Source organism: Amblyomma mixtum, chromosome 10, assembly GCF_055824585.1.
Source record: "Amblyomma mixtum isolate Tamu chromosome 10, ASM5582458v1, whole genome shotgun sequence".
Lineage (NCBI taxonomy): Eukaryota > Metazoa > Arthropoda > Arachnida > Ixodida > Ixodidae > Amblyomma > Amblyomma mixtum.
Window position 1 is genome coordinate 117,839,081 of NC_143021.1, and position 18,526 is coordinate 117,857,606.

Here is an 18,526-nt window from a genome sequence, read left to right on the forward strand (position 1 = left end):
CGGGAAAATGCGACGGACACACTCTTAGAGTGGAGGAGGAGGGGTGGCGCTGCGAGGAGGGTTATGCAACGCCAACGAGGAAAGAGCCGTTGCCAGCCCCGCCCCCGGGCAAAAAACGAATGTGCAGTTGGAGTCTTCGCCGACCGCGTACGCATCGAAACTGGAATTAATCAGCAATAGTGATGTGATCGAAGTTAGCGCCCGTGAACGAATTAATGCTAGCGACAACCCGAAAGCCAGCCCTTTTGTCGCGCCTGTTTCTGAGGCTCCGCCAAGAAGCGAGAGTCATCTGTCATCTGTGAGCATTATTAAGATGGCAAAAAGGCGGCAGAGCGATGCAGTGCACCCTTATTATGCCCTTGGTACGTTTCCATGAGCTTGAAGTTGTTCCTTTCGCATAAAGTTTTGCTGGAAACATTTTTCGTCATTTTCTCAAAGCACCAATTTTGACACATTTGCAAATAGTGCAGGGATGATATCTTTGGTTCTAGGCGGGCTATCTTCATAATTCTTTTTTTGTTGTTTTAAAGATAAACCCACAGAGAGTGCAATAAGACTCGGTCAAGACCAGTTGCCAGTCAGTATAATTTTAAAAGAATGCATTTCATCCGTGCCGCCATATTGAATTTTCGGTGGTAAAGTTTAATGTGCTGTAACTTCAGTTCAGACGGGCCTAAAACAACCATTTCTATCTTATTTCACTCCATAGACATTCTAGATCATGTCTGTATGCTAAACTTGACTGTGGCCTTTACTGTTACAAATTTAAATTACCAGCATGTTTCAAACAAAGATTGCAGAATATTTTGAGAACAATTTCAGCACCTTTCTTTCTCCTCCTGTCCCTTCTTGCTTGCTCAAAGGTTGGTGCTCCTCCACGGGCCTTACCCACTCGGTGAATCCCCTGAGGGTGGAACTTTCTGGCCCGGTGGTGTGACCCTGGCTGTAGCAATGAAAGAATTCAACCAGTAGCTATCGCTAAACAGAGATGCGTTAAAGCATGAGACAGAGGAGAGTGCGAGGAAAGGCCAGTGCAAGGAAGTCGCCAGGAAAGGCTCACCCACTTTTGTGCGTGACTGTGGGTTCTGTGCTGCAGGTGGAAGTGTGTTTAGTAGTGCAGAACGTTGGGCCAGTTGGTGTAGCAACATACTCAGGAAAACTTTGCGCAGAATGACACAAGACGGAAGGGAGAAACACATACACACACACAAGTCTTGCGTTATTCTGCGCAAAGTTCTCTTGAATAGGAAGTGTATTATGTGGCTCAGGTGCTCATGACGACAGAATACAGTGATTGAGGGAGTTGTGTACTTTCCTCGGAGGGTACATAACACTGCATAAAGAAGGTACAGTCTTTGTCAAAAGTAACCAGGCTGCTCATTGTTCTTCTCAGTCGTATATTACAGTTATCGTACCAGCCCTCAAGCTCTAAATCTCTGCATGGTAAGGAGAACCCCTGTTCTCACCTTCAAGGAACTTTTTGATCTTTAGGGATGCTGTGAGGGCTCTACTATACGAATGAGAAGCAAACCATGGAGCCTGGTTACTTTTGGCAAACACTGTACATACTTTCCTCGGAAGGTATGTGACACTGCGTGCTGTTGCCCCCCCCCCCCCCCCCTTACAGAGGAAGTGACGCGTGACTATGGGGAGGGCCCCCCGTGTGACCCCCTCACCCGTGCTGCCCTGCTGCTTCCCTGGGAGCCCTGCGACCTCACCCACGTGGACTGCAGCCCCCCCGAGCCAGAGCAGGACTTCCTCAGGGTGAGGATGCTGGTCTCCATGCATTCACCCACTGCTGTGGTGTCGACACTGGAGCTGTCGACAAAATTTGCATTACCGCAAGTGCAGAATTTTATTAAGGCAGAAGCCTTTGATGCCTCATCGTTGTAAGCAGCAGTTGTCGATAGAAATGTCACGCAGTTGTCGATAGAAATGTCACGCTTTTCACTTGGTTGTGACGTCACAGTGCGCGAATTCCAAACGGGGCCAATTGTACTTTGGCTAGTAGCCATGCAGCCAATTAAAGGGGATGGTATATGGTATATGTATATGGTATATATCACATGTTCACACCAGCAGCCTGGTCATTTTGTACTACCTTCATGAGGCTGGCTTCATCTCGTGTGTGTGCGCAGAGCGGTCGCAAGGAGGAGACGGTGCCGGACCCCGAGGCCCCGATGTCGGACGTCCCCCGGAGCCGGAAGCTGCGCGTCTACTCGGACTACCAGCAGGTGCACCACTGCCTGACGCACCCCTCCTTCGAGATGGTGGAGGAGGAGAGGGAGGCAGACGTCCTCTGGCTCAACTACCACTTCAAGCAATACCGGTGGGGGCACCCCCTGGGGTAGGCCAGGGAGGGGCACACACACTGGGCTAGGGGGATCAGCTCCTTAAAGTGGGCGATCGAAAGTACCAAAATGGCTCATTTTTTTAATGACGCTAATTGTCTCAATAACATGTTTAAAACACAAAAAAATCCATGAAAAAGCTTTTACGCCAGGGATGTTTTATTACCTATCATGTGTTGTCCAGGAGGTATTCCGGGCCCTGAAATGGGAAGAGTTGGGGAGAAGAGTCAATGGAGAATACCTGAGTAATTTGCGATTCGCTGATGACATTGCCTTGCTAAGCCACTCAGGACAAGAACTGCAAAGCATGATCAATGAGTTAGACAGGCAGAGCAGAACGGTGGGGCTAAAAATTAACATGCAGAAAACCAAAGTAATGTTCAACAGTCTAGCAAGAGAACAACAGTTCCCAATAGATGGCGCGGTGCTGGAAGTAGTAAGAGAATATGTCTACTTAGGGCAGGTAGTGACTGCAGATCCGGATCATGAGAGGGAAATAACTGGAAGAATAAGAATGGGGTGGAGCGCATATGGCAGGTTCTCTCAGATCATGGATGGCAGTTTACCAATATCTCTCAAGAGAAAAGTATACAACAGGTGTATCTTACCGGTACTCACCTATGGGGCAGAAACGTGGAGGCTAACAAAGAGGGTTGAGCTTAAGTTAAGGACAACACAGAGAGCTATGGAAAGGAAAATGATAGGTGTAACTTTACGAGATCGGAAGCGGGTGGAGTGGGTGAGGGAACAAACGCGGGTTAATGACATCCTAGTTGAAATCAAGAGGAAGAAATGGGCTTGGGCAGGGCATGTAATGCGAAGGCAAGACAACCGCTGGTCCTTAAGGGTAACGGAGTGGATTCCAAGAGAAGGCAAGCGTAGCAGGGGGTGGCAGAAAGTTAGGTGGGCAGAGGAGATTAAGAAATTTGCGGGTATACAGTGGGCGTAACTGGCAAAGAAGGACAGGGTTAATGGGAGAGACATGGGAGAGACCTTTGCCCTGCAGTGGGCGTAGTCAGGCTGCTGATGATGATGATGACTTATCATGTGTTGTCCGCTCTTGGAACTTGGAAACTGGTTAGTTTTTGGCTGGCGGTACACAAAATGCCCTATTTGGCCATCAATCCCCTGCAAACTACCAATGGTATGGCAGTGCTTAAAATGGCGCACTCCTCGCACGTCCTTCTCGCACCATCTAGAGTAGATTCTCGTTTCCTTGCTGTCACTTATGGTGACTTCCAAACGCAGAGTTGGAGCACTTCAGGAGCAACGTTTTCTGCTCTTTTCGAAGCAACTGTATTCCAATTGCAGACAGGGAGCGGTTGCCGAGCCGAGATTGATCCCGACTACTCCGCCAAAATCGGCAGAGTCGACCAAAAGTTTGCGTGACGTCCTTTGTCAGCGGCACTAGCGGCGCCCTCCATTTCCGGCGGCTTGTCGCAACGGCTCCAACGGCTCCGCGCTCCGTAGCAGATGATCAGCATCTCCCGCCGGTATGGAGTCAGAACAGTCAAAAGTGAATTGCGCACTGGCGCTCGCTCTGCTTGAGGACAGCGAGTCGGAGAGCAGTAGCAGTGCAGATTCTTCCTCTTCTGAAGAGTCCAGCTCGGAAAGTGATTTGGAAATCTTCGCCTGCAAGGCCGCTTTCCAGCATATATTTAGTATTCCCGAGAAATGTCCAAAAGTTGCTGGATTCGTTGAAGAGTTGCCGGATTCGTGCTCAAGTATTCACCCGAAGAGGTAGGCCATATACCGCATGAATTATTGCATGCGACCTTTTAAGAAGAATGATGTGTGACTGCTTTGTGGTTCTGCAAAATTACAGTTGCGGAGGCACCTCAGGTTGTCACTATCTGTGGTATAGTGGCTAATTCCGCCTTCTGCCCATCATACACCCAGGGCGGTGTATTTGGTGAGTTAATTGTTCCCGTTTGCTTTGTGAATATTTTTTGCATGCTTCCAATGCACATTCAACAATGAGAGAAATTAAAGTAACGGGGGTATTTCGTACATTCGTTCATACTGCACTAACGTTGAAATTCGCGATTGTTGGTTCATGGTTGCAAGTTGTTGCGCACGAATGACAGGGACGGATCGGAGGTGCCTTGTACTTTTTATTATTTTTTTTTCCATTCGTTTCTGTTACTGCGCAGGTATGCAGCAAACAAAACATCAATGAGGGAAGTCGCAACACTTTTTGACGTTGCAGAAAGCCCTGTGCACCGAATGCTGATTAGGGTGGCGGACTACGTACTAACGTTGAGACCAACTGTAATAACTTTCCCCTCTGACCTCAACAAACTGTCGCAAGTCTTTGAGAAGGTCAGTGATGCTAATATTTTCCAATGATGCTGTTGGTTTCTGCTTGCTTTATTTGGTTGCCGGTTTATCCTCTTTATATATATATATACACACACACACAGTAAAAGCTCGTTAATTCGAACTTCACGGGAGCGGGAAAAAAGTTCGAATTATCCGATGTTCGAATTATCGAATGCCCGCGAAAAAACCGGCAAGAACCATTTGCATTATGGTATATGTACCGTATTTATTCTCGCAACGAACCCAATCGCATAATGAACCCACCCACCCTCGATTTTTGCCAAAGAATTTGAAAAAAAAAATGCGTCCCTCCGTTTCGCACCGTCATGGTCCACAACGCATTTCTTGGTGGCGCGCCAAGATGCTGCCCAGCGATAACATCACGATAACATCACTAACATCGCGCTGTGTTTACTTTTGGCGTTAGCTCTAGCAAGGGGGGAAGCCAACTTGGCAGAGTGCCAACGCTTGTCCGATTGTGCAAGCCTCGTTTTCAGTACGTTCGCCTTATCGTGCCATGGGCGATTGGGGCGGACGCCGTTTACTGCCACTCAATCATTGGAACGCGCAGCAAACGCCTTTTGTAGCGAACAATGCTAAAAGCTGGCGTCATGATCTCATGATCGCGGTGGACCGCGTGCTTCCGTTGGCGACTGATGGGTGGAAGGATAGACGACACTCGCAAAGGAAAAAAAAAGTTTTTCGCGCATAATTTGTAGCGCCCGTTCAAAGTCATAGCCTTTCACGGGCCTTGGCTGGGATCGCGCCGACAGTACTTATCCGTATTTCCGAATTAACAGGGCTCGAATTGACGAGTATTTAGTTGCGAGTTCCGGAGGTTGCGTGGAAAAGAGGATAGGCAGCCGCCACCGCCGCCGCCAACCCCTACCCTCCGGTGCCGCCTAGTGCCGCCGGCCGCCGCGCCTGTGATGGCGCCGTGTAGGCTTTAACCTCTCATCCACGGTTTTATCTGGCTCCATCTTCTGTCCCCGTTTAGGACTTGTGAAGCCTCTGACTATGCGGAGATGCTTTTTTTTTTTTTCGAATAGTTGCTCGTAGTTCGAGTTATCCGTAGCGGAACCGACTCGCTTTCGAATTAACGGGGTTTTTTATACACAGATCTCTATGGAGCTTGGCCGGACCAAGCATTGTAGTTCGAATTATCGAGGTTCGAATTAACGAGCTTTCACTGTATATAGTCATGCAACCCTTTCTGCATTTTTGTGTGCGTTTGGTTTCAGTCGAAACTTTTGTTATTTACTTTCTTTTTGCGCAGGTTTCTGGAATTCCCGGCATTGTCGGCTGCCTCGATGGGACATGCGTCAAAATTCAGTGCCCTAGCAACAAAGTAGCATCAACCCACTGCAACAGGCACCACCAACTATCACTGACACTGCAGGTGGTCTGCGACGACTAGCGGCGGTTTCTTGACACTTGCGTAGGTTGCTCGAGCAAGACACATGACCCGAGGGTTTTCAGAAAATCTTCGCTCTTCAGAAAGCTGCCGGCAGTATGTCAAGCGGGCAGTTACGTATCATGTTTTGGCGGACGCAGCATACCCGGTACGTCAGTACTTGCTGACACCATTTCGAGATTACGGGGGACTTCCGAAGCAGCACAGGGATTTTAAACGCCAAATTTTCAGCAACCAGGGTTCTAATTGAAAACGCTTTCGGTATTCTCAAAAAACGATTCCGGCAATTAATTTGTCTGGAGCTTCGCACTGTCAGCTGGCTGAACAAATTTATTACGGTATGCTGCATCCTCCATAACTTGTGCATTGACTCGGGAGACGTACTGCCAGATGAGCCAGAAGACTTGCCCACAGATGTGCAGTGGATGCGCGCAGCGGAGGATGCTCACAGCGAAGAGGAAACTGCTGAAGAAACGGCCTTACGCAAGTTAGGAGAACTTAAGCGCGAGAAAGTCTTCCAAGAAATGATGAGTGGCAGCAAGTGATGCGCTGCATGCCGAGAACAAGACTTAGCCCTCATGCCAAGAAAAAAGTGGACTTCTCTGTATAGAAGTGCAGTTATTGCAGTTTTTCATTTCTTTTTGTGTGTAACAGCATTTTAGACGCCCATTAAAAATTTTTCATGCGTACATAGCTGTCTTCGATTTTCAATTTGATCAAATGCAGCCCTTGACCTTTGTATCATGTATCGAAACACTCTATTTCTTTTTACAAAAACTTTGTTTTCCTTCGCTACTTGTCTTCATCCTGAAGTCCAAGCACCCGTTTCAGCAATGCCATTTTTTCTTCTTGGTGCCGCGCTCGCTCCTTGTGCGCTTCTTCGCTTCTTCTTTGGGGGCTTTTTTCTCTTCCCGCTGTTGCCTTTTTTCCGCTTCTCTCTCATCCTTTTCTGCTCCTTTTTCTCCATTAAAGTTTCCATTTGCTGGGAAAATGCTTTAACCCTTTCACTGCTACTCCCGAGACAACTCGGGCTACCACATATGCACACCCCCTGCCTTTCCCGAGTTAACTCGTTTTGGCTTTTTAACTCACCCCCTGCCACTCCCGATAGTACTCGTGTAAAAAAAAAAAATGATGCAAACATGTAGCGCCATCTATGGAGAGATGCTATAAACTCATAGATCTTGTAGGGGGAATTTTACACAACAGATAGCGCGCATGTTTCCACATCCGAGTCGCTCTGTTTTGGTTTCCGCACAGGAGCCATGTGAGGCAGTGTGCCACACACGTCCGTGCTTTGACGGACGAAGAAATTCAAAACTGCTGGTGAATTCGGAGTCCAATGATAATGAGAACGAGGAAGGAGCCCACCTAAGTGCCTTGTCGAGTGATGACCGCGATGAAGTCCCCCTGCCACCGAAAAATCCGCGTAAGAAGAGGAAATCCGACAGGCACGATTGGTGCTGGAACATTTTATTCAGTACAACTAATATCTATAAGATTATCCTGAATAAACATGTCAACATGCCCTGCAGAGCATTTTAGTGCGTTACTAGCAAAATATTTGCAGGAAACTAACATGCAAAAAAAACCCGGCAGGGTGTGTGCAGTTGTGAGTAAACAAACCTGGCAGTGAAATGCTTTAATATCTTGCATCTTGGCACTGTTTGCCCTTGGTGCAGCAGTTTTTTTTCTCTTTCTTCGGTAGTAGATGCGCCCGCTGCGGAGCAAGCATCATCTTGATCTGTGTCGGAGGGGGAGTGCCTCTTGGGCGCTGCTACCTTGGGTGCTGCTTCCTAGGGTGCTATCTGTGTCGTTTGATTTAAATTTTTTGTAGATGATTATGCAGCTGTCTCTGATTTGTTCCGGATCTAAGCTATCAATCGTCCATCTAATTTTCGCGAGCTCATCCTCGAAAGGAACGCCGCAGGGAGAGTTTCCGGATTTTCGGTTCTGCTGTGTGGTCGCACTTTTTCTTTTCAGGATGGTTTTTGTATCGGCTGCTGCACTGTTCTCCCGTCCAAATTATGCCTAATGTTTCTGAAATCCTTTTTCTGATGGCAGCAAACATTTCTTTTTTGTTTTTGAATTTTTTCATTGGTCCGATCTGAGGGAAGTACTGTGCATAATAGTCCAGCATCAGTCTTGTCTCGCCGCTTGTCCACTCGCAGCCTTGAGATGGAAAGAAAATAAGAAATGCGTGCATGAAGTGCTGCGAAATGTATACGAGGCGTTGAAACAGGCAGAAGCGGAAACGGAGGGAATGTGTACGACGGTTCCTGGAAGACTCTGCAATCTAGTATGCGGTCACCAAGAGGGAAATAACAAACAAAACAAAAACACTCAGAGGGTGCGAGAAGGCCGCACCCTCGTCCAAAAAGCGCTCTCGGTGCGCCCCGGTCAGGATCGAGTTTGCGGGGCTCCCCATCTCAACCGTCCCGATCGCCCTGCAAGCGAGCGAGAAAACTCCCCCCAAGAAACAGACACCAAAAAAAGGGATGTATCCCCACTTCTCGCCTCTTGCTTTCCATTTCTCCCCTCGCAGTGACCGAGAGTGCCTTTCACGATGTGCTACTGATCCCAAGGTTGCGAGCTCCATCCGAGCCTCGCATTCCGATGGAGGCGGAATGCAAAAATGCCTGTGTGCTGTGCGGTGTCGGCGCACGTTACAGAACCCCAGGTGGCGGAAATTAATCCGGACCCATGCACTACGCGTCCGTCATAGCCTATGTGTCGCTTCGGAACGGAATATTGCTCCTCCCGGCATTTTTTTTTTTTTCAGTTCAATCTGTACAGTTTTGTTAGGTCTAAAATACGCTGTTTAAATTAGTTGGTAAAATTTGTGCGCATATTTTCATTTACCTGAAACGAACGAATCACCTTTGTACGAACACTGCACGGAAAGAGCGCGGCTTAACCACCAGAACCTAGAAAACAATGCAAGCTAGACAGTAAAAAGCAATGAAATAAAGGAAGAGCGGCACCAGGATATACATGTTTTCAAACCTTTCCTAAAAGAGCCGGAACGGCTACGAAGTACGGGCTCCAAGGGTAGTTAGGAAACGCTTTGTAGCCTTTTTTTCTCATGTGAAATAATGTGTATACTCACCGCGATTACTGTTTCTTTGGCTTTCCCAGCCATTTCTGTAAAGAATTCAATACACGTATATGGCGAATGCAAAAAAAGAGAGTACTTGCAAACTTAATTGCGTATATTGTTTTATTGATTAAAAAAAAGCGCGCCAAAGTTACCTTGACCGCCAAGCCCTTCTCTTTTGTCGCCCTCACTGCAGCTGCTTGCGTGAGCTGAAATGTACGAAGCGATTTTAATGAAGCATAGTACGACTTCCTGATATAAATGATGTAGTGGACTGAATGACAACGTGTAAACTAAACGTGAAAACATGTAATGTGCATCGATGTTAGCATAAACTCAAAGTTGTGCAGTCACAGCTCTGCTCAGGAAGACTGAAAATGGTGAACGGCGACTGTTTTGTACAATAAATGTGTCAAATAACTCTTACCGTGCGTCGCTCGGATGTGTGAACATGGCTGACAGCACAGCGTAAACTTAAGGCGTCACCTCCATCTCAAAAGGCATCTTCGCCTGTTGCCGCTACGCTCGAAAAGCAGCCGACGCGCACGCGAAAAGCGCTGGCAAGTGCAAGGAATGACGGGTACTTCCTCGAGCAGTTCACGAGCGCCACCTGCATGCTCTGGCCAGAGCAAGTGTACTCCAATCGCAATTTCAGGTCGCGCGCTCTTCGTTGGATTCAGGCGCTCAGTCACAGAGCGCGCAGACCACTCCGGGCCTGCGATTGGAATTCGCCATTAGAGTCGTGTCACACCTACAGCGGATCCTCGTTTCCTTGCGGATGTTCTGTCACTGACAGTCTTGTCACTATCTTCTTCACTCAAAGAATAAAACTCGAAGTCGACATCCTCATCGCTTGCACTATCATCATCTGATGCATAGCACACTCTTCCGCATGATAATGCCACACGGGTGATGCCATGTTTGTTTGAAAGCACAGGAAAATCTCACAGGGTGAGCCTCAACACACAAGGAATGCCTTCTGCCATATACTGTGAAAATTTTAATTCAACAAAAGCGGACAAAAGAACGGCTGCCGCCATCTTTGTTTTAAATAAGAAAACACTGTTTGGTGAGCTCAGCTCATCAGAAGCTATTTTGAAAGGAATGGAACACCAATGACGGGGTGAGCTTGTCATAATTGAAAAAAGGGCAGTCGCTTGTGACAAGCTGAGCTCATCATGAATCCTTAAGTGGGGATGAGGGTCTTAAAAACTTTTTTTATTTGTCGACCTAGCGTGTTGAAACTTGGCACGCAGGTGTATCATAGAATGCCGATTTCAAATATGCATTTAGATTTCTAATGTCTGACTTGGAAGAAAATTGTATCGCAAAATGACATCCCAATTAGGCAATTACTTGCGGGCCTTTATAGTAATTTATCAGTTGAAAAAAGCTTTTTTAAGAACATGCAACCATTCCCAAAGGTCCACTGCACATCCTAAAGCTTTCTTTTTTCCTTTAAATATGATATATTAGCAATTAGGCCAAGTGTGGGCGTAGGCCTTTTTGTCTCTGTGGACGACGACATTGAGACCACGGGAGACCTAGTGTGGGTGAAGACAGCATTGGTGATGTCACGGATAATGAGGACTCCACTTATGAGAATTGTGACAAGGACTTGAAAGAACATGTTCCCATGTGCTTCGATACGCTTGGCGCCCGTGGCATGGCTCATCGCAACAGCCCGTCGAAGGAAGGCAGTTCAGAGTCCATCGATAACATTGAAAAATGTGTTCTCTCCGAGGCTATAAAGATGAAGAAACGCAAAACATTGTTGACTGTTTCGCTCGGTAATCTGTGCGCAGTAAGTGACTATGAAAGAAATTCATTTTTTTCCTTCTCAGCATGTTTGTGTGTTGCTATACTTACTGCTACTTCTATATCCTTTGACCGTGTCTGCCATGCAAAATTGCTTCTGAAACTCTAATATATTTTAGGGGATGGGCCAGTTGTGCAATGGATCCGCTGTTATTTATCTGGCAGCTGCCAGTTTGTTCAGTTCGGCGCCCATACTTCCCAGACAGTGCCAGTCCTCTCGGGTGTACCACAGGGCTCTGTTTTAGTGCCTGTCCTGTTCCTCTTGTTTATAAACGACATGACTAGTCAGGTGGATTCAAAGATAAGACTATTCGCAGACGACTGCGTCCTGTATAGAGAAATCCTGAACCAGCAAGACCAAATTGCTCTCAACAAGGATTTTGGTTTGATAGCCCAATGGTGCATGGACTGGCAAGTGGCCACCTTAACAAAAGAGTTTAATGGTACGACAAAACAGCGCTAACGGACGGGACGGAAGAAGAAGAGACAGACACATATTCACTCCGGCACTCGTCGGACCCGCCGAAAAGAATGTGGTTATCAGCTTTCGTATCGCCAGTGTCTAGCATTCTTTGCTTCAAAAGGTGATTGATTGCTGTTATCGCCGCATGATCTGACCATTTTCTGGCAGTCAACGGCGCAGGCCATATGCAGTGAGATAAAGCAAATGTGGTGAACACTGTCCCTGAAGGCCAGATGTGCTTTTTTTTATGCAAGACTTAAAAAAAAAAAAAACTTCTCTAAGACAGTTACGAGTGTGTAATGCGAATGTTTAAGTGTGAGCTGTGGTGTTAGAGCGGTTAGACATTTTTGCTCCCGATCTCGAGCTTGCTAATGACATCCTACTCGTAATCAAGAGGAAGAAGTGGGCTTGGGCAGGGCATGTAATGCGAAGGCAGGATAACCGCTGGTCCTTGAGGGTAACGGAGTGAATTCCAAGAGAAGGCAAGCATAGCAGGGGACGGCAGAAAGTTAGGTGGGCAGATGAGATTGAGAAGTCTGCGGGGATATGGTGGCCGCAACTAGCACAGGACAGGGTTGATGGGAGAGACATGGGAGAGGCCTTTGCCCTGCAGTGGGCGCAGTCAGGCTGATGATGATGTGTTTCTCTCCTATGGTGGGGGCTATCCAATGTTGGCCCTCATGAAGCGTGAAAGAAATACGGATGACAGTGCAGTGTGGGAGATGTGATTAGCCCAAGTATTGGCTCTAGCCTTTGTAAATGCAGCTGCGTACACTGCAGTGTCTTCCGGTTCCCTAACAAGCGGTGGTCCCCTGCAGGGAGCTGAGCCACGAGAGCCCCGCCAAGCGGGTGAACCAGTTCCCTTTCGAGCACGTGCTCACCGTCAAGGACCTGCTGGCACTGGTGTGTCGCCGGGGGGGTGGGCCCATGGTGGACGGGGACACCCTGGCCAGCCGGCCACCCTGGCTGCCCACCACGTATAACCTGCAGACCGAGCTGCCCCACTTCGTCTCCTACTTCCAGCAGAGGCAGCGCAGGTGGGCATAAAGAAACATACCGTATTTACTCGTGTAAAGGCCGCACTTTTTTTTCGCGGTTCTCACGGGGTGCGGCCCTTAGATGGAACCAGCATTTTCCCACTAAAAATTTCTGCTACAGCACAGCCCTGATTACGCGTTCATTTTTTACACGGCAATACCCGTTTTTATGACTAATTAGCGCAGGCGCGACGAATCCTTCGAATACACAAAGCGTTAAAGGTGTGGATTGTGCCCGCGCGATCTGCGCGATTACCACCCCCAGTAAGACAGGTTGCTAGTGGTTGCCTGATCACTGTATTACTTTACTGGAAAATTTTATGGGGTCCTAAGTTAAGATCCACCTAAGGTGCGACGCTTGTGACGATTTGGAGTGGCGCGTCACCGCCCAAAAACACACCACTCGCGTTTTCTTGCACGGTGAGGCAGACTGGCTCGCGCGGGTGCCGCAACCACCGTTGACATAACGGCCTGCCGGCGCATTGAAGTCGTCGTGCCTTGCCAGCAGCTGATTTCGTTCACTCAAGCCATGGTTGAGAGCAGCACAATCATGGCGCGCGGATGCGCTTGTCACGTGATTTTTTTTGTATTTCGCGGGCTTTCTTTGGAGCCCAGAAAAAAGATGCACGTGAGGTTTCCTTTACCGCAAATAAATGGAATGGGGGTTTCTGAAGGTGCTCTCCAACTTTGCTATTCACATTTGCTGTCTGAAGTCAGTATTTACGCATTTAGAAAAATTATCTTAATTGCTAATTAATTAATTGCAAAACAAAAAATTGCCTATGATCCGCAAGCCGGTAGGTACATGTATGTAAGTGGTTTCCCTGGCCTACCTCAAATATTTTATTTTTTAACCCTTGGCTAAAGTTAGTGTGAACACCCTGTATAAATGAAAAATTCTGATCTATCTATTTTACCTTATGTGTTCTTATGTTTCATGCTATTGTACTGACTGTCTTAATTTTTGTTTGTATTATAGTGTAATATGTAATGTCAAAATGTTGTTTCTATCTCTTTCTTTACTGTATGATTGTAATGTGAATGAATCTCTTATGTTGTTTAGTGTACCTTTCATGTGTTAAAGTGTCAAGTTGCTTTTTTTTTCCCTCTTCACGTTTGCTACTGCTTGTAATGGTCCCCTGGGCCTTTATCAAGCTGTGTGCACAGCTTTTAGTCCAGGGTGACCAACCAGGCTTTTCTGGTGAATAAATTGATTTGAAAAACTGCATGTGCAGAGGGAAGGGATCCACGGTGGGCAAAGACGCAGTTCTATCAACCTTTTACTGCACCCAAGTGATGCATTTTTGCCCAGTTTGTGTGACAAGGACAGGGCAGAGAGGGACAACGGGACAACATTCGCAGTTACTAACACAGGCAATGTTCACAGTTTCACGAGCACCTTCTCTTTGTCTTGTCCCTGTTGCACTAAATTTTTAATGTGGTGGCATTATGTTGGTGTCACGCAAAAAAAATTTCTGGCTTCTCTGTCACGAAATTTACTGATTGGTTCAGAAGGCCGTGACGTCATCAAGACCATGTGACCACCAGTGGACCAATAATATGTACCGCCAAATTTGAAAGTCTGAGGACCCTTAAAGTTTGGCAGTTGACCCACCCCCAAAAATTCCAAAGAGCCCCCATTAAGGTGGATTAGTGGGTTGGATTAGTATAATCCCATATGATGGATCAGTGGAACGTACTGGAACATTCTAGAAGGTGATGGCTCATGCATGCCCATACAAGGGCAATGGAACCGGTTCCAACCATTGTTTTGGCAGGAAAATCACAAGAAGAACATTAGAGACTCGTTGATACTGCAGCATGCAGCCTAATTGCTATCACATTTTCTTTCATAAGGGGGGAAGACGGTCTTACAAATAAATTTTTACCATTGAAGTCACAGCTACGAAATCTTCAGGGAACATGCATTTCTGCGTGCTGATTCCAAGTATGTAATTTAATTTTATGTACAACAAGTCCTTCTGCACTTATGCAATATGATAGGTAACTTTTGCCAAGAGGTTGAAAGAAATTCTACTGCAGGGAACTTGTTAGACTGCATGCCATTGGTTTCTCCTGACATCAAGCTATGCGATAAGGGTGAAATTGTCATCCTGCCTGTTATAGAAGGTGAGTTATAGAATTTTGAAATCATCAGTTCCTTCCCATCTGTGAAGTGGCAAATTCAAAACCCTGTAACTCAACTTATATATGGTAGGCAGGATAATAATTTTGCCCTTGTTGCATAGTGTGATGTCAAGACAAGCCATTGTGGCATGCGTCCTAGCAAGTTTCCCGCAGCAAAATTTATTGAAGGCTCTCGGCAAAAAGTTACTGAACATATCATATAAGTGTACAAGGACTTTTTTTTACATAAAATTAAATTACATATTTGGAATCAGCACGCAAAAATACATGTTTCTTGAAGATTCCATTATTGTGTCTTCATTAACAAAAATTTTTTTTCCCAAGACCAGCTCCCCCCCCCCCTAAAAATGTGGTTAAGAAGTCCCCGAAGTTTTTCCAACCCTTTTTGTCGCGTGGCGACCAGAAGCGCTCTGGTGCAGTGCAGCTCTTTGGTGAGTGGTGGAGCCAGGAACACGGTCGTAGGGGAGGAACCACAGATGCAGCAACACACTGGAATAGTTGTTCCAGTTCAGTTCAGTTTATTTACCTTAAAGGCCCCCTTGTACTGGGGGTATTACATAAGGGCTGGGATTTTAATGAAATGAGCAAACAAAACAGCGAATATTATTTAGCACTGAAGGTGATCGGTGACATGCTCTTGAAAAGTAGAGGATGAAGCGATGTTGACGATGTCATGTGGGTATGTGCCATTAAGCCTGAGGAAATCATCATCCTCATCACGGGGTAGGCCGTTCCAGTCCACTGCTGCTCGAAGGAAAAATGAAGCGGAAAAGGTGGCCGTATGCGATGGCGGCCGGGCAACCTGTAGGGGATGACTGGTGCGGTGAGACATGCGTGCTGCAGCTGTGATATACGGTGACCGATTGAGGGAAGAATGAAATAATTTGTGATAAAGGGTGAGACTTGAAATGCGACGACGGAACGAAAGGGGCGGCAGTCCTGATAAAGCTTTCAATGAAGAAATGCTGACGTCATATGAGTATGAAGAGTGGACGAATTGAGTGGCACGATTTGGGACAGCTTCTAATTCATTAATTAAGTAAGTTTGGTACGGGCTCCATATGGCAGAGGCATATTCTAATTTTGGTCTGATGAGCAATTTATATACGAGTAATTTTACGTGTAGAGGGTCAAGGCGGAGATGGCGCTTGCGAAAACCAAGTGTTTTATTCGATGCTGAACTGATGTTGCCAATATGGGTGTGCCAAGATAAATCACAAGACAAGGTGACTCCTAGGTACTTATAAGATGATACTGATTCAATCGAGGTGTTAGAAATGGAATATTGGAAGCGATGTGGGCTATGGCGACGAGAGAAGGATTTAGGGACATGAGCCAAGTCCAAGTCCAACATGAATGCAGTGTGCTCCGGGTCTCTCGGGGCGAAGTGTGGAGGATTTCGAGGCAAATGCCGAGGTTACGCCACTTCCTTTGAACCTGTTGTAGCCAGACATGTCTGTTCCTTGCATGTTGTGCCAGGGGCCTGGACAATGTGTGGATCTGCAAGCCCTGGAACCTGGCACGCAGCCTTGACACGCACGTCACCAACAACCTGCACTACATTCTCCGGCTGCCAGCCACCGGGCCCAAGGTGAGGACGTGCACTCTGGCCAGTCACTGTGATAGTTTCGTTTCGTTTCGTTTTAGCACCTTAAAGACCCCTTTCGGGGTATTACATGAGGGCTGGGCTACATATCATGGGCGAGATTACAATCTTTCAGTGTGAGGAGGAACGCTCGTCGCAAACGTCGATGGGCAGGTGATGGCAGCAATGATGTGGGGAAGCTTCCACATACAGTGGAACCTCGATTATACGACGTTCAGGGGACCGCGCGAAACCGTTGTATAACCCGGATGTCGTATAATCGAAAATCAAAGAATGCGGCCAGTGGCGCTCGGCCTTTCGCCGAAAACTGTTGACCGGCTTCAAGCCCGCGGCAAGTACGCCAATCAGATTAAAAAAGACAAAACCCAGCATTTGTTTGAAACAGATTTGCAAAAAAATCTTTATTACCGTTTAAAAAAAATCGGTATTTTTTTTTTTTGCACCTTTGCCCAACCTCGGCGCATCAACTTTCTTTCAAGGGCTGCCACGTCCGGCAGTAGGTCGCCAACATCGTCGCGCGCAAGCAAAGCGCCGGATGTTGTCGACGCTCTGCAACACGTCCGCGTAACTAGGAATGGGAGCGCAAACCTCTGCATCGTTGTCCACTTCCTCTTCGTCGGAAGTTTTATCGTGGGGCACAAGCATCCATTACTTCCATTACAAAAAGCGCCGTGGACGCCGCTGTCCTCGCTTGGGCGAGCGCGGCCTCGCCCGCTTATCTGTTTTTTCATCAGCGTCGGCTCCTGCGGACGCATCTGTTGCTTCCACACGCGTCTTATCTTTTCTCTTTATCTTTCCTTTGATCTTTTAACTCTCCTCGGCAGCGGTGGTGGCTTGGCTCACGCCAGTAGGCGGGCCCGTGCGCTTTCCTTTTCATCCTTCTCTCAGTCGCAACAACAACACGCAGGCCGCGCCTCCTTGGGACTCCGACTGCACAGGCTCGACGAAAAAGAGAGCAAGTGCACTTGGCGGCCTCCTCAACGCTCTCTTCCGCGCAAAAACGGGGGGGGGGGGGGTGCTTTGCTTAGATTCGCATGCAAAGTTTTTTTTTTTTTTTCAGAATTTTTTTTCCCGGAAATAGGGGGGGTGCTTAGAATCGTGAAAATACGGTACATCCCGGCCTGCGTTTGCTGACGACCTTTTTTGACGGACGGTACGAGCCAGCCGTCGTACGAGGCGGGGTCCTTCTAAAATTTGCGTCGTATAACCGAGGTTTTTAATGCATTGTCTCTATGGTGGTTTTGCCGGGACCGCACAAATTCGTCGTAAAATGCGGGTCGTCGCATGACCGGGGGACGTATAATCGAGGTTCCACTGTAACTGCAGCGTAGAAAAATGTCGAGCACAAAGGAAGAAACACCTACGACACGGACAAACGCTGCACTCACAACTGATTTTGATCGCCAGCAATGGGAAATGGATTCTAGGCAAAAGCAAAGATCAAACTGCACGTTAACTACTGGAAACTTGCCATATAAAGAAAAAGGGAGAATTTTGCCTAAGCGATACTTGTATTCATTTGTACAAAGCAGAATGTGACCTTTTCTCTGCCACACGATAAGATGTGTCTCACGGTGTGATAATGTTTTTTTTTTCTTGATGGTGGCATGTGTACTTTCCTGCGCGCGCATTAGCGGCGGAATCTTTATATTTCCCATTGCTGGCGAAATAAAATCAGTTGTGAGTGCAGCGTTTGTCCGTGTCGTAGGTGTTTTCTTCCTTTGTGCTCGTCATTTTTTACGCTGCAGTTATGTGCTATGTCCGCTGCTTACAAACGTGGGTGGCGCTGGTGAACACTCTAAAGGTTAGGTTATTTGTAAACACAAATACCCCCGAAAGCAGAAGGTTTGACAGCCGTCGCCGTAGCTCAGCGGTAGAGCACCGGACGCGTAATTCGGAGGTCGTGGGTTCGGATCCCACCGGCGGCATGTGGTTGTTTTTTCTTCTGCTTTTCTAATGAATTAGCTTTAAGCGGTAACATATTCAGTAATATTTTTAATCGAACAACAGCACAAAATAAATAAATTAATTAAAAATCCCTCGTGTCCCTTGGTTTCTGTGGCTGTTGGCTTCTCTCATATTTATAACGAGCCCCTCATCCCCCCTCTCTTGTTTGCTTAACTTGCCCAAAAGCTTGTTTTACTAAAGTGGGGAAGGCCATTCCAGATGATAGCTGTTTGGGGAAAAAAGTGAGCCAGCAAACATAGCGGTTCTAGTCAGCGGTCGAGCAACATAAAATGGATGCATAGTGAGGTGGGATATGCGTGAAG

General features: G+C 47.1%; 1 protein-coding gene and 1 pseudogene across 2 annotated transcripts in view; one reads left to right on the forward strand and one right to left on the reverse strand.

Annotated features, from left to right (window-relative positions):
- The window catches only part of TTLL12 (Tubulin tyrosine ligase-like 12), a 71,822-nt gene that overhangs the window by 23,457 nt on the left and 29,839 nt on the right, over positions 1–18,526 (forward strand). For both annotated transcript variants that reach the window (XM_089565105.1, XM_089565106.1), the window contains exons 7-10: positions 1,628–1,764; positions 2,139–2,329; positions 12,284–12,502; positions 16,130–16,241. In XM_089565105.1, the coding sequence (XP_089421231.1) occupies positions 1,628–1,764; positions 2,139–2,329; positions 12,284–12,502; positions 16,130–16,241 (659 nt within the window). The remainder of the gene's footprint in view (positions 1–1,627; positions 1,765–2,138; positions 2,330–12,283; positions 12,503–16,129; positions 16,242–18,526) is intronic.
- Positions 6,880–8,515, reverse strand: LOC149326769 (uncharacterized; annotated as a pseudogene).